At 39.1% G+C, this 13,643-nt stretch overlaps 1 protein-coding gene across 1 annotated transcript in view; it reads left to right on the top strand.

The window, feature by feature from the left end:
* The first annotated feature begins 6,725 nt into the window (after positions 1 to 6,725).
* LOC145452735 (solute carrier family 2, facilitated glucose transporter member 9-like) overlaps positions 6,726 to 13,643 on the top strand; it is a 28,664-nt gene continuing 21,746 nt past the window's right edge. Inside the window, exons 1-2 of the mRNA XM_080330891.1 lie at positions 6,726 to 6,743; positions 6,821 to 6,949. Coding sequence (XP_080187017.1) covers positions 6,726 to 6,743; positions 6,821 to 6,949 — 147 coding nt within the window. The remainder of the gene's footprint in view (positions 6,744 to 6,820; positions 6,950 to 13,643) is intronic.

The following is a 13,643-nucleotide window of genomic DNA, read 5'->3' as shown; positions in this document are numbered from 1 at the left end:
CCTGTACGACCGCAGGTTGGTCACCCCAGGTTTAAATCGATCATCAAAGTTAAAACCGCATTTTTTTTCTTCATTTTTGTAGATCAGTGTAATGCAAGGGTGGGCAAACTACGGCCCGCGGCCCGCATGCGGCCCGCAACGCCGTTTTGTGCATCCCGCGAGAGTCCAAAGAAACTTAATAAAAATATTGATAAAATGCGTACTAAAAATCTACAGGGACTAAATTAAACTTTTTCTTAATATATTTTACCATGTTAATTCTAAGGTAAATACTTCCTATGTTATTTTCTTATGTATAATTTCTGGCGCGACAGCCCGACCTCAAGGCCTACGCATTTTGAAAGGTTTGAACTGCTAAACATCACAGAAATCCTAAACGGAATTGATATAATTCATATCACGAGTGTGATTTCAGATTGACCACTCCAACAACTTTTATCAATTTTAGTGCTGTGCTTGGAGAAAACGATTCGCGGGTGTATTAGATAGATTCGGTCTCTGTATGCGTCAAACAAGGGTGGCCAACCTGCGGCTGTAGAAGGGAATTTGTGCGGCCGGGGCCTCGCAATTCAATTAGTATTTGTTGGCGGCCGTCGACATGCAATTTGAATTTACGAATTGACTCCCGATTTCTTGAAAGATTTTAATTAGTCTTGAAATTTTCTTCTTCTTCAATTTCACTTTCTTTTTCGATTTTAATATAATAGCGCTCTTTGCCATCAGAGCTCCGTAAAGATGCATAAAGCAGAGGATAATGACGCGCCTCATATAGAAATACCAACTCGGAATCGTGTGCTCCTCACTATACCGCCAATCCTGATGGGAGGACAAGAAATAACAGCATGCAACAAAGCGACTAACAGCGATTGGCCCGCCAGGAGATGCATCATCATTTATAACTTGCCCTAAATTCTCGAAAATACCCCCTTAATCAACTTTACCGGTGAATCTGTTCACATGGTCTGAAAAAGGTTAAAGTTTGATAGTAATATGTAAAACTACTAATATTAATGACGAAATTCTTAGGTGAATCTGAAAAAAAATTCGCGCTTCGCGGGAATACGAACAGTTCCTTGCCATTTCCAGTGCCCACTCGTGATTTAGGTTAGGATATAGTAAGCCTATATCATTAAATAGACGAGTCCGGAGTTCAGCGGAAATATACATAGACAATGTAACATCGGTATTTGGCGCCCAGCTCGTTCGTTACGAATATGCTCAGGAATGCGGCCTTAGGCTACATGAGTAGTCGAAATGCGGCCGTGAATGGCCAAAAGGTTGGCCACACCTGGCGTAAAAGTAGGCTATTTATATTTTATCTGCACATAGTAGAAGCGTGTTTGAAGCTAACATGGTTTTGATGCTGTCAGCATTGTGTGTCCTGGAACTGACCCAAAAGTGGAATTAGCAAATCTATGAACAGATAGCTGCTCACCGATTTAAATTTCAACCCCTTTTCTAAGAATCGGGACAACCGACTTTTATCCCTACAGTTTTGACAAATTGGTTTTTGAGTTCAACCAGCCTATAAAGTCTTGCCACTGTTTCTGACGCGTGTACGATTTCTTCTAAGCAATGTTTGGTTGGTTTTAAATAAGCATGTCGATTATCCCCATGTCCTAGCTATATAATCATATTACGAATATTTTGTTTTGGTTTATAATCCCTATTTTATATAGTGCGGCCCGCGAGCTCAAAAGTTTGTCCACCCCTGTTGTAATGTAATAACAAGAATCATTTATTTATTTCGATAATCTTCAGATTTGAGCGCAATCGAAGGCATTTTTGGTCAATAATGGATATCGTACCTGCAGTTCAAATACGGCTTTTTGGGGGAAATGGCTGCTGCCAAAAATTATTTCCCGATATTATCTTAGCGACTTAATCTGTGCTTCAATCATCTTTCAAAATGCAATGGCTTGAATCATGTCTCGAACTTCGAAATTTGGACATATTGCTATGACTTGACACCTTACTTGACTCGGATTGACTTGAATCGAACCAATATGTGCAACTACTCATATGACTTGGCACTTGATCCCAACACTGCACTGAGGTACTCGATTTTGCCCAGCCCTATAGTAGGTCAGAGCAATTTTTCGTTTCCAAATCTATCAAACATGATCATAGTATTGAAAATCGGATCTTATATTGATTGCATCCTGTATAGATATAATGACATGGTTTTGTAATTGCCTTTAGAAAAGTAGGATTTGTGTTTCGAACGTAATACAGATCCTGCGCCACTAAGTAGCCTACTATGCCTAAAAACACTTTAGATTCGCAAATGGGTTTGTGATAATTGTCATTACCAAGCATGTACTGAGATCATCATGTGATATCGATACAGTTGAATTACCTATATATTTGTTAGAAACCGCCCTCGGTCAAGATTTTCCCAATGCCTGTTGGCTGGCTGAGTGAGATTTACGGTTCAACATTCCGGACAATTTATATGTTGAATGGCTTGAATTGTTTTCACAAATCATATAACTAGGGTTGCATGTAAAACAAACGGTGTTTTAAAACACTTTGTATAAAACATGTTTTGAACAGTGTTTTAAACAACTGCCTTTTATATAACAATTTTTTTCAAACTTTGTCTCATATCGCCATAATTGTGTAAATACGTTTATGACAGTGGACTTTTCGTCCAAAGAGTCATATTTATCCTATATTTTTCATTGTCAATGTCAATCCACTGTGACGTCACAATTAAATATTCGTGAAGTCGTGACTGAAAAAAGTAAAAAGAAACATGTTTTAAACAAGGGCCTTGCTTTAAGCATGTTTGTTTTAAATTGATTTTTGTTTTAAATGCAACCTACACATAACTCTAGGCGTCATTTTTCGACTTTTTGATTTTTTTTGGTAAGATTAATTTAGCTTACCTAATTAGACGATGTTGATTCCTAATTCGCCATCGGAATTCACTCATCACGTCACAATTTGTCGCAAAAATCAAAAAGTAAATACGCACAAACGGCTGAATTACGGGCGCTTATGTCCGTTTAAGTCCGTATATGATACGAAACACATCGATACAAAGCTCTCAACTTACTTTATTGGATTTGATATTTTACTATCTTAAACTAAACCTCTAAATAATCAGGATACTTAGTATTTCCGATAAATTTCGATGGAACTTCAATGAAAGAGAGTTATGTATGTTTTCCGAATCCGCCTTCTTAATAAGAAATAGAGGCGTTTTGGTGAGTGTTCTGATTTGAGGTCCAACAAATACATCCTCTTCAACTTTACGGGCACTCAAGCGAGTAAACTTTACGTGACTGTATTTAGAAAGTTCACTGTCTTTGATCAGAGCTTTTAAAAACTTTTTCATGAGATACAGTTTATTATATGGCAAGGTGCCTTTTCTTTCTGTGCTAAATTTATTTTCTAGCTTTCAGCACCATTTAGATAATGGTCGGAAAGAAAGAATTTCAACCAAATATGTTGAAATGACGTTAAAAATTGTAATACATGAAAAGTTTTACAATGAAGAACCTATATCAAGGTTCGTTTGTCAACGCGAATCTCCATATTTCTGAGTTCACTTCACACACAGAGCGCGAACGTGAACCCCACATTCACGGTTCACACCATCCCTAGTATTCCGCTTCGTGGACAACATATGCCTTACAACATGTATGATACAAATCTTTATTCACAGGAGCTACTTCCTCCATTGAGCAGTACGATTTGAACTTATAATAATATCAATCGTAATTAAATGCCTTGTAATCTCTGAATGTAGAACATGCACTTTCGTTTTTGAGCCGCCGAGACATTGCAAATTATACAGTGATAAATTTTGCACAACTCAATGGCGCTTTGATGGTGGTTTGAAGATTGCAGGTAATCATCATCATGTGGGGCCATTTCGATATGAAATGCATGGTTGATTTCTCTTAAGACATTTCCAGCTTTTGATATTAAGCCTAATGTACCCCCATGGTAGTGCGACTTTTGAGAATGTCCTCATGTTGGTGTCGATCTGATTTCTAATATTTTCCATCAATTTCGCAGAGGCTATTTCCTTTTTCTTTCTCTTTCCATCTTCAAAGGATATGGATTGCACAATGTTATCTCGCTAATATTCTGTGACCCGTGGCTGGCTTGAGATATCGAAGAAAACACACGATATCGTATATTGTAATGCTGAGAGTAATTTCAGTTTCACATCTGTGAACATGATCACAATAGTATTATGATTATCTCATATGCTTATCACCATCAACAACGTGGTTACTGGCTGATAGCAAAAAGTGTCCCTTCGCTTGACGGGACAATGAGCCAGACGCAAACCATAAGTGAGTCTCCACCAATAACAACACCGTGCACCTATCTCTTATTGGTTGTTCAGTATTAAAGGGGCACTGTACTTTGAAGACAATGTGACATCAAATTAAAGATAAAGTCATAATTAAATTTTGGCCATAGCCATTTTCTTCAGAACGCCATCGCAATGAGACTGCAGTTAAACGAAAATTCCAACTATCCCCATTCCACACCAGTTGAATAAATATATTTATGTGGTGGCGCGGTAGCGAGTCTCCGCTGCTCTTGTTGCGAAATTGCTGGCACGATATCTTCACTTGCATTTGCCCGACCCGGTTTGTAGACGTGAACTCTATGTTCTATTCTCATCATTCCTTTAGCATTAGCTAGTGCATGGAAATCATAGGATAGGCTACGTCACGCCACTTTCTTTGCGTATGATGCAACATCACAGACTTTCATTGCAACTTGCAATACATATGTTTATCACCATACTCTGACAGGTTCCGTTGTACGTTACCGGTACTCTGCTATGCGTTCTGATCTGATGGGCTCAATCACTTTGCGGATGATGCACATGCACATGCACAAGCACGGACCCTCATTGCAACAATTTCGCATATATTCAGTACATTATTATATTATACATATGTATCAGGAGGGACATAATGGCTCAAGTGGGACTCGACTCGATTCCAACTCGAGTTACGAATTTTGGTGACTCGACTTGACTTGAGTCATTTATTCAAATGCGTAACATGACACGAATCGACTCGAGTCCATTTTTGTATTGACTCGACTTGTCTTCGATTCATTTAACATAAATAGAATCAAGTCATATAACTGGAGACTAGGACGGCCATGACAGGCATTTCATTGCAAGTTATAAGAATAGTTAAGTCACCACATTTTCGTTATTCGGCCCATCAGTCCTGATACTTGTAAAATAGAGCCAGAAACTGTTAAAACTGAGGAAAATTACGAAATTATGAATGCGAGTCATTCCATATCACTCGATTAGAGTTGACAAAAGTGGTTTGAACTGGATTGAACTGAAAACTGATCAGTGAACATAATGACTTTGACTTGGACTCGGGTCAAAACGCTATGATCCGGACTCGACCCTCTACTGGCTGACTTGGATTAGGACTTGACTCGGTGGTGAATTGAAAATGACTAGACTTTACTCAATTCAAAACTATTATTATTATTAATATTATATAGATAAAAACACAATGGCATGAGTGGCGCTTATCACAACTATAGAGGCTTTTTGCGCCACGGACAGAAACAAGTTAAACGCTACAGAAAGTTCATAATATATATGATAAATATATAGCTACACATGTGCACTAGGGGTCTTCAAAAAGGACTTTTTTTCTCAAATCGTACTGGATACTTGATAAAAATGTTGGGTTACCTAATTTAAGCCTACACACTAAATTTGGTTCAATTCACTGCACATGAAAGGTTTAAAGAGGTTTTACAACGTTACTCGCGTTGATCTTACGGATTCAACCACATATTGAAGTACTTGTGGGTCAGTCATTATAGTCTAAATTATAAAAGTGAGACTGACTTGTGACTCGGAACCCTCGTTACAACCCTGATATGTATAATAAATAGGGCAAGTTTTTGCAACTGTTACAGCTTCCAGAAGTTTCCTAGATACTCAGAATTTATGTAGTATGATGTTTTAACCTGTTAGTAGGAATTTTTGCAACTTTTTGCCATTTTTCATGCAGATTTTTACTGCAACTTTTATCAAATACAGCCCAAAATGCAAAGGAGTGATTTAAAAAAAAACATGCTATAAAACTATATTTCCGAAGCGGAATATCGGTCCAAAGCAATAAGCTTACACATGAAACGCATTGTATGCATAGTCACTAAACTGCTGCGTTCTGGAAGCCTATTCTGAAGACGGTAAAGGACTTTAAAAATTCGCAAAGTTCCGAATGCTGCATGGTGGCCGAAACCTGACATGAATAATTTTAGCAGTTTGAAGATTATCCTATCATAGCCGGATTTGTACTTGGATTCAGACGCGATACGAAATCATCTCAGGATGTGGACCCGGGATCGGATTTGTGACCAAAATCCTTAAAATTGTTTGACTTTAAAAATATTAAATCCGCTCATCTCTTGGCTGAAATCCATCTACGACCGACCAGCATATAAACGTCGACTTCTTTCACAGATTCTACCTGTTGCTTTTGGTGCTATATTTATATACACAATACATTTCCGCTGTTTCGCTGCATTTCCGTAACTTTAGAAAGGAACACCCGGGCAGCAATTTTTGAGATTTTGCTGTGACTCGGGCTAAGGAATTTATTGTCAGCAGCATTTCATACTGAATGGTATCAGCAGTTCGGTTGCCGTTTCATTGGGCACCTTGCTGATTTCAGAGGTCGGAACATTTTGTTTTTGCAACCGATGTTATGGATCAAGCTTCGAAGGTAATGTATCAACCCTTAAAATCAGTGATATAGTCCAGCTATATGTGACGAACTATACCTAATTTCAATATTTTCAGAATTCGTGGTACTGCGTATCTGTTTTGTGGGTCATTATACTTACCGGCACATTCACGATTGCAAATATTCTGTCTGGAATGAATCCTATTATTCCCATCGTCAAGCATACCTATTCGCAGATATACCAGGTATGAAATTTCATTTGTAACTATACTGCTGTGAGACGTATGTATTCCAGTAAATACATTCTGAAGGACAAGGGACGTTGCGTCATATAGTATTATTATATTCAAATAGAAGTTGATTGACGCATATGACAACATTGTTTATTTTTGCGACACCCTATACGGCCTACACAAAGGCTAGCTGTTTGACCAAAATTGGGGTCAGGTGCGTGTATATTCAAATCTTCTTCAATTAAGGAGCCCGAAAACCTTCTCCAAAATGTCGAGATATTGCAACCGAGTTATGCTGCTCAATATCGTATCAATCGATAACATTACGAAAGCTATTGTTTATGCTTAATAAAATGGCGTAGTGCTGACATTTGACAGCAGGATTTAGCTGCCGTGTATCTACTGAGCAATTGCGTCGCGGTATAGTGTAGCACCGGTGCGTCCGGGAATGTGTTACGCAAATTGTGTTACGGCATGAACTCCGGATATTGATGTAGGCCACGTTTTGGCTGCGGAATCCAATTCTGAGCTCATAATTTATCATGCACATCAGGTTATTTCGCTGTGCTATTTTATGAATTGATTAAGTTTTGACTTTCGTTAGTGACAGTACGATGAGCCAGGCATAAAACAGCAACGCATGAAAAACTGATATTGACATCACTTCTGATGAAACCTCGGCTGTTATAGCACCTAATGACACCATTTTCTGTCAATTTCATCTAGGGCGGCGCCGAAAATCTGTTCAAGTAGAAGTTGAAGTCTGGTACATGAATACCGGCGTCGGGGGAAGTAGCCAGAACATACTGAAGTATACTTCGAAAATCCGACAAGCTAGAATGATCTAAATACGTGATGTAATAGAAAAAATATTTCAGAGTCGGATTCCGCGCCCCCTAATTAGGTAAATAAAACCCAAAGACAATGTAGCACAAGAATCAAGTAGACCAGCAGTTACATGTTAAATTCAGTTTAACTCCGGATCATCGTCAGAAGTGACCGAACAACATACCTCGCCACTGATTGAAAAGCAATATATCGTTGTGTTGAGCAAACTGATATCGCTGTTCTTGCGATAATGAATATGTCCGTTTTAAAAATAGGAATCAATTTTTGTATTATATTTTTTTGTTTGAATTTGCCCTAATCACCTAAAAGTGCCTATATCAAGGGTGCTTACTGTTATTCGCGGTGCGTATTGCGATGCGGATTTCAACATGATAAATAAACCTGTCGACGATAAAAAAAAGGTTGATGTCAATAGCGGCTGCTTCGCCCATGAAACCAATGGCTGATACTGCTGTCTTCGCGGTCTACCTAAAGCAGGGGTGGGCAATTATTTTTCTCCATGAGCCAATTGAGTAACGGAAAATACGTTGGCGGGCTGAGTTAAAATGTTTATCTATATTCTCCAGCGTGTTAATTTTATTTCTAAATTGAAAGCACTGAATTGCATTGCTCATAAATGCTACTCAATGAATGCGTTGATATTAGATATTGAGAAATTGACGCTTAATTAACAAAAACCCATATTCTATTTATTTTCTGTCGTAATTCGAAATAATGTTAATCATGATACATTTTTAATTCTATTTAATCCATGTTTTTATATTAAGACATTAAAAGGTATTTGGGATACTACAAAGCTTATTGTCTTAATCGCTGCCGTCCGAACAGTTGCGGCTTGGTGAAATCGACATATCTATATCGGTTCCGGCCAGAGGCGGTAATTTTGGTCAAGATTTCCTCGACGCCGAGATTTTTGGCAGCACATATCGCAGAGTCTCATGTTAGCCGAAACGTCTTTGTCAACGTCTTGGTGTGTCGTGACGCGGTAACGGCCGACGCCGAAATGTTGATCCCCATAAATTAGGCGTTTTTCCGGGTAAGGAGTAGCCATATTGATTGCAACACGACTAGGCACGATAAATCGCGCTAAGCGCGAAGAAAATTTGAACAAAGTTTTATAAATATCTGAATAAGACCCTTTAATTTATCTTAATTTACGAAATAATTTTGGGTACCCTTCCATCTCGAGCCACCTCTCAGTGTGGGGTTTGGGGTGCGGCGGATACGGTTGTCTGTTTAGTGCTTCATACCATCTTTGAGTTTCAGCTTTCGGCTTTTTTTGACATCCCCGTTCGTCCTTTATGGATGGTGAGGTTTCATAGTGAAATGCAGCTCTGATTGCCATGTTTTAGGAAATACGTATCTGGAAACGTAGCCTATCACGAAACAATTTGAAGCACATACCGTGTAATGCGTTATGCGTAATGTGACAATGGCAACAAAGAAGGTTTGAACCAAACTATATGGTAGGGTTACCATTACCATACGTCCTCACTCCTCAACTAACTTTTCTGATTTGGTAAAAGTGTCGTCCTTTCCCGATTCCAAAATATGATACCCCTACTATATGGAAAGAGTGACTTCTTGTGATTTTAATTGTCAGGGAATAATTTGCTACATCGGCTTCATTTTGAATCAGGATTACGCATGCGAGCCTGCGAGGGACGTAGGGTGCGTAATCTCGGCATATTAATGAACACTTGAACAGTCAATTTCCGTTCCGATTCAGTTTATACAGAGTAGTAAGGGAAAGCAATTTATACGCCGGCCAATCCCAGAAGGCCACGTCGCCTTAATTGCCACGCCTATATGACACCCATTGTCACGCCTACAGGATGCCCATTGCCACGTCACCTGCCAGTGCCACATCGTGTGTATTTATGAGCAAATTTCATTGTTTTGTGAATTTCAATACCGGTTTTCCATGTATATTTAGCAATATGTATTGAATAACTTGAAATGTATCATCACTAATTAATTAATATAAAATGCGATTTTAAGCGCTGCGACTTGAAAATATTAATATAATAACTTACTTTTTTGGATATAAATAACATTCAGATTACACATAAATTTCGAAAACTATGATGTCAATAGAATACTATATTTGCCAGATATTCACAGATAACACTCATCAACGTTGAACTAGGCGCGGGGTTCTATGATGATATATCAAAATTCTACACATCCTCACTAATTAATTAATTCATATAAAATGCGATTTTGAGCGCAGACAGATCGCGGTTTCGATTGCCGAGGTCTCCGCATTTCATGACCTAATATGAGCGCACACTACAACTGAATTCATTCCAATACCTGCAAATTTACTTTGCATGTCGAGTATAAGGATAATTTAATCAGCGCTAAACGCCAGCGGACTAGCCGTAGGCGCACAATTCTCGGCGTTACAATTAAACAAACTTTTCGCGGCAGGTACGCGATTCCTAACGGTTTCTACAGTTTCCACATTTCACGACTTATTTTCTTTGGACGCATACAAGCGATTCCCAAGGTCGAGGCTATGGAAACAAATCAAGCATGAGTACGTAAATCTTGAGCTTAGATCTCCGAGATTCTTGTATGCAACTAACATTATAGACAACCATTCGACAATATTCAACCAGCAATAATGTTTTCGATATAGTGCATCATGTACAGCAGTGGTTCTTAACCTTTTTTCTTCCAGCGCCCCCTTTCAAAAATTATCGTGCTCCAGCGCCCCCCAACTTCATATTGTAAGGAATGTAATAAAGACAATGAGTAAGAGGGAGGGCCGTAATAGCACTTCGTCAACCCCCCTAAAAACGATTGCCTTGCGCACCCATAGCATGATAAACTGAACCTCTGAGGGCTTCGCCCCCACAAGCCCCATATCGTGATTTTGATGGTCAGCAAAGTTTGTGTGGCCTGGTCGCCCTAGGTACCAAATTTTCTATAATGCATGAATGGAAAGGTGGTAATTACATATATAACTCGCTATAAACTTTTTATCCTCTCAGCCCACGTAATCAGATTTACCAGTAGCACTGAGTGAGCTGTTGTATAGGAAAATAAAGGGCACGTAATTGATAATTAAACATATTCGGGCGTGCCCGCAGGTACAATTATTCGTTACCAGGGCCGTAACAGCACTTCGTCAGCCCCCCTCCAAACAAAAAACGTTGGTCCAGGGCCCCCATCGGGTGATAAACCAAACTTCCGGGAGACTTCACTCACAGACCTCTATTAGGCTGTCCGCTATTGGCTGATAGCCTATTAGGTATCTACATTGGGTGTCCATTTACTGAGGCAGCTATGCTCGCCTAGTCGCGCGAGGCGCGAAAAATTTCACTAATTAATGATTAAATTGGTCAATATCATCGGGAATTGCATGTAAATTGAGATCAATTTTTATCCTCTCTCTGCTCATGTAAACACATTTACCGGTAGAGCTGAGTGAGGTGCAATGTTCCCTCTAAGCTGCGCACGTGCGCAGTGCTGACACTGTCTACGTTGCGCACAACAAATCCGAAGTTATTACCTTTTTTTAGTCGTTACGCACTGTTATCGAAGGGTCAGCGCAGTGAGTTGTTGACTGTGCGCAGACTAATCAAAACTTGACGCGAACATTGTGAGGTTTCTTGAAAACTGTAGGGCCCGTTACTATTATTTAAACATGTTCGCGCGGGCGAGCCCGTTGGTATGACTTCGTTGCATGATGTTATTTCGTGACCCCCTGTCTGCAATATCAAAAAATATAGAATCGCTCAACGGGGATATCGCCCAACAGGAATATCCCTGTCGCCCAATCGTACTAAAGTAAAAGACGCACCAATTTCAGATTGGTATTTCCTCACTGACATATAATTTTTCCCTGCCAGATGGAATTCGTCTTCTGGGGTTCAGATTGCCAAGACAGGAACATTCGGTGTCAGTCATTTAGGCGCCCATGGACAATCAAACCTATATGTATTTTGAAGGCTATATGTAGCGAAGTTTTCGGTGTTAATTAGCCCTGAATACTCATTAAGGATAAGTCCTGTCACCAAATCATTTACTGCAAAGCCATTTTTTTCCAGCGCCCCCCATACCGCCCCCCTGAGCCAAGCGCCCCCCATATCGCCCCCTGAGCGCTTCCGCCCCCCTTCAAAGTCGCCAGCGCCCCCTGGGGGGCGCTGTGGGCAAGGTTAAGAACCACTGATGTACAGCGACACGCCGATCAATTCAAATTCAACAATGGGGATCCCCCGCACAATTATGAAGCCCGATTTGCGTTGAATATTAACGATACCAACAAATCGGAAGATCTCTTTTCCCTCTACATCTATGATAGAGGTACCATTCCATTGACCACGAATAACTTGAGATTCTGTGGGATCGAAATCGCAATCAAATAATATGAGAGTATCTTTTCCAGCTTTCAGAACTTGGACAATCGTGTCAGGACTATATCCCAACACCGCAGTATGTGTGCGTACAAAACGATACACAGTTATTTTTAGCGCCATCCGTACGACTTATGTTCAACTTGCAGTGCAACTGATGATTTAAAGACGGTAATATCTTTTTCGAGTGTGACAATGGCACTCGTAAAGGTTATACAAACATTACCTTAAACTACTATTTACTTCGTTGCAGAATTGATCGAAGTTACGATTGCAGCTGAAAAGAGTAAAGAGGTGGAAGCTAGTGATGATGACCTAACAATTACTGCTTGGGGCTGTCTATCCTTATTAAGGTACTTGGTAAGAACGTGGTAAAGCCATTGAACAGCAATTTTACACTCGCGGTTTTATTGTTATATATTAAAATTATACGTACATTTCGCGCGATCAAATCACTATGTTTTGATAATGACGTGCTTCCGAGAAATAAATAACATTCATTATACGTTAGATGATACTTTTCCTTGATATTCTATCATGTGTGTTTAGGACTAATGCAACATCACTATGTTTACGACATGTCTGATTTGAACACACTAATTTTGCGTATCACACCACAAACTGCGCAAGCCTTCAAAGTTGATAAGTAAACAAGTATTTGCACTCCATCAGAACACTAAAGTAGCTTTTCGCGTATATGTACCTGTAGCTAATACTAAAGTGCTTATGATTTCAGATTGCTTCAACTTCATGACATTTTCAGTATTAAACAGAAATATAGAACTAGAATACTAACTTTTATTCGTAAATAGCTACTTCTACCTTAATTTAATGGATTTATCTGAGATCATTGCTTTACTTAATCTCTCCAAAATGTGCATTGTACAAGTACCTCAGCATCGAAACCCTCTGGCTATAACTATCTGGGGGGTATAATTGTAGCAATACTCGAGTACTAATTTAAAAGTAGCTTAGGTATCTAAATGAGCTCTGAGTCGCTGTTATCTCGCATCTGACCATGGAGTTAACACCGGTATTACCTTTGCTCACTGATGAAAAAGATGAAAGTTATTAAAGAAAGCAGATTTGTATGAAAACTCGTTAAATAGAAGTAAAAGTAGCCTTGAAACATAACTACTTACTGAAAAATCGTTACGTAGAAGTGGGGTTAGTCTACGAACATAAACACCTACTTACTTTTAAATCTCAACTTGTACTTGTATTCGTACTTTACCTTTACACGGCGTTTTTGTATAATGTATACTAATTTTATTAAAAATAAACCAAAAGGACAAATATAATTGATCAAATTCATTCATTTATGCAAAAAATTGAGAGTCTTGTCGTGATGGTCCGTTTCGAAATGCAAGCGGATGAACTAGACCAAAAGTTTCGAAGATGCGTTTTATAATTGCTCTAGGTGTGAAATAGACATCGCACTCTTGCGGGGAAACAACATGAATTCAGTCTTCACACCACAGAAACACAGCCGC

The sequence above is a fragment of the Botryllus schlosseri genome, chromosome 12 (assembly GCF_051294905.1).
Source record: "Botryllus schlosseri isolate E-star chromosome 12, Bs_hap1, whole genome shotgun sequence".
NCBI classification, from domain to species: Eukaryota; Metazoa; Chordata; class Ascidiacea; order Stolidobranchia; family Styelidae; genus Botryllus; species Botryllus schlosseri.
Note: the sequence above shows the minus strand (reverse complement) of the source record. Positions and strands in the feature narration are given on the sequence as shown.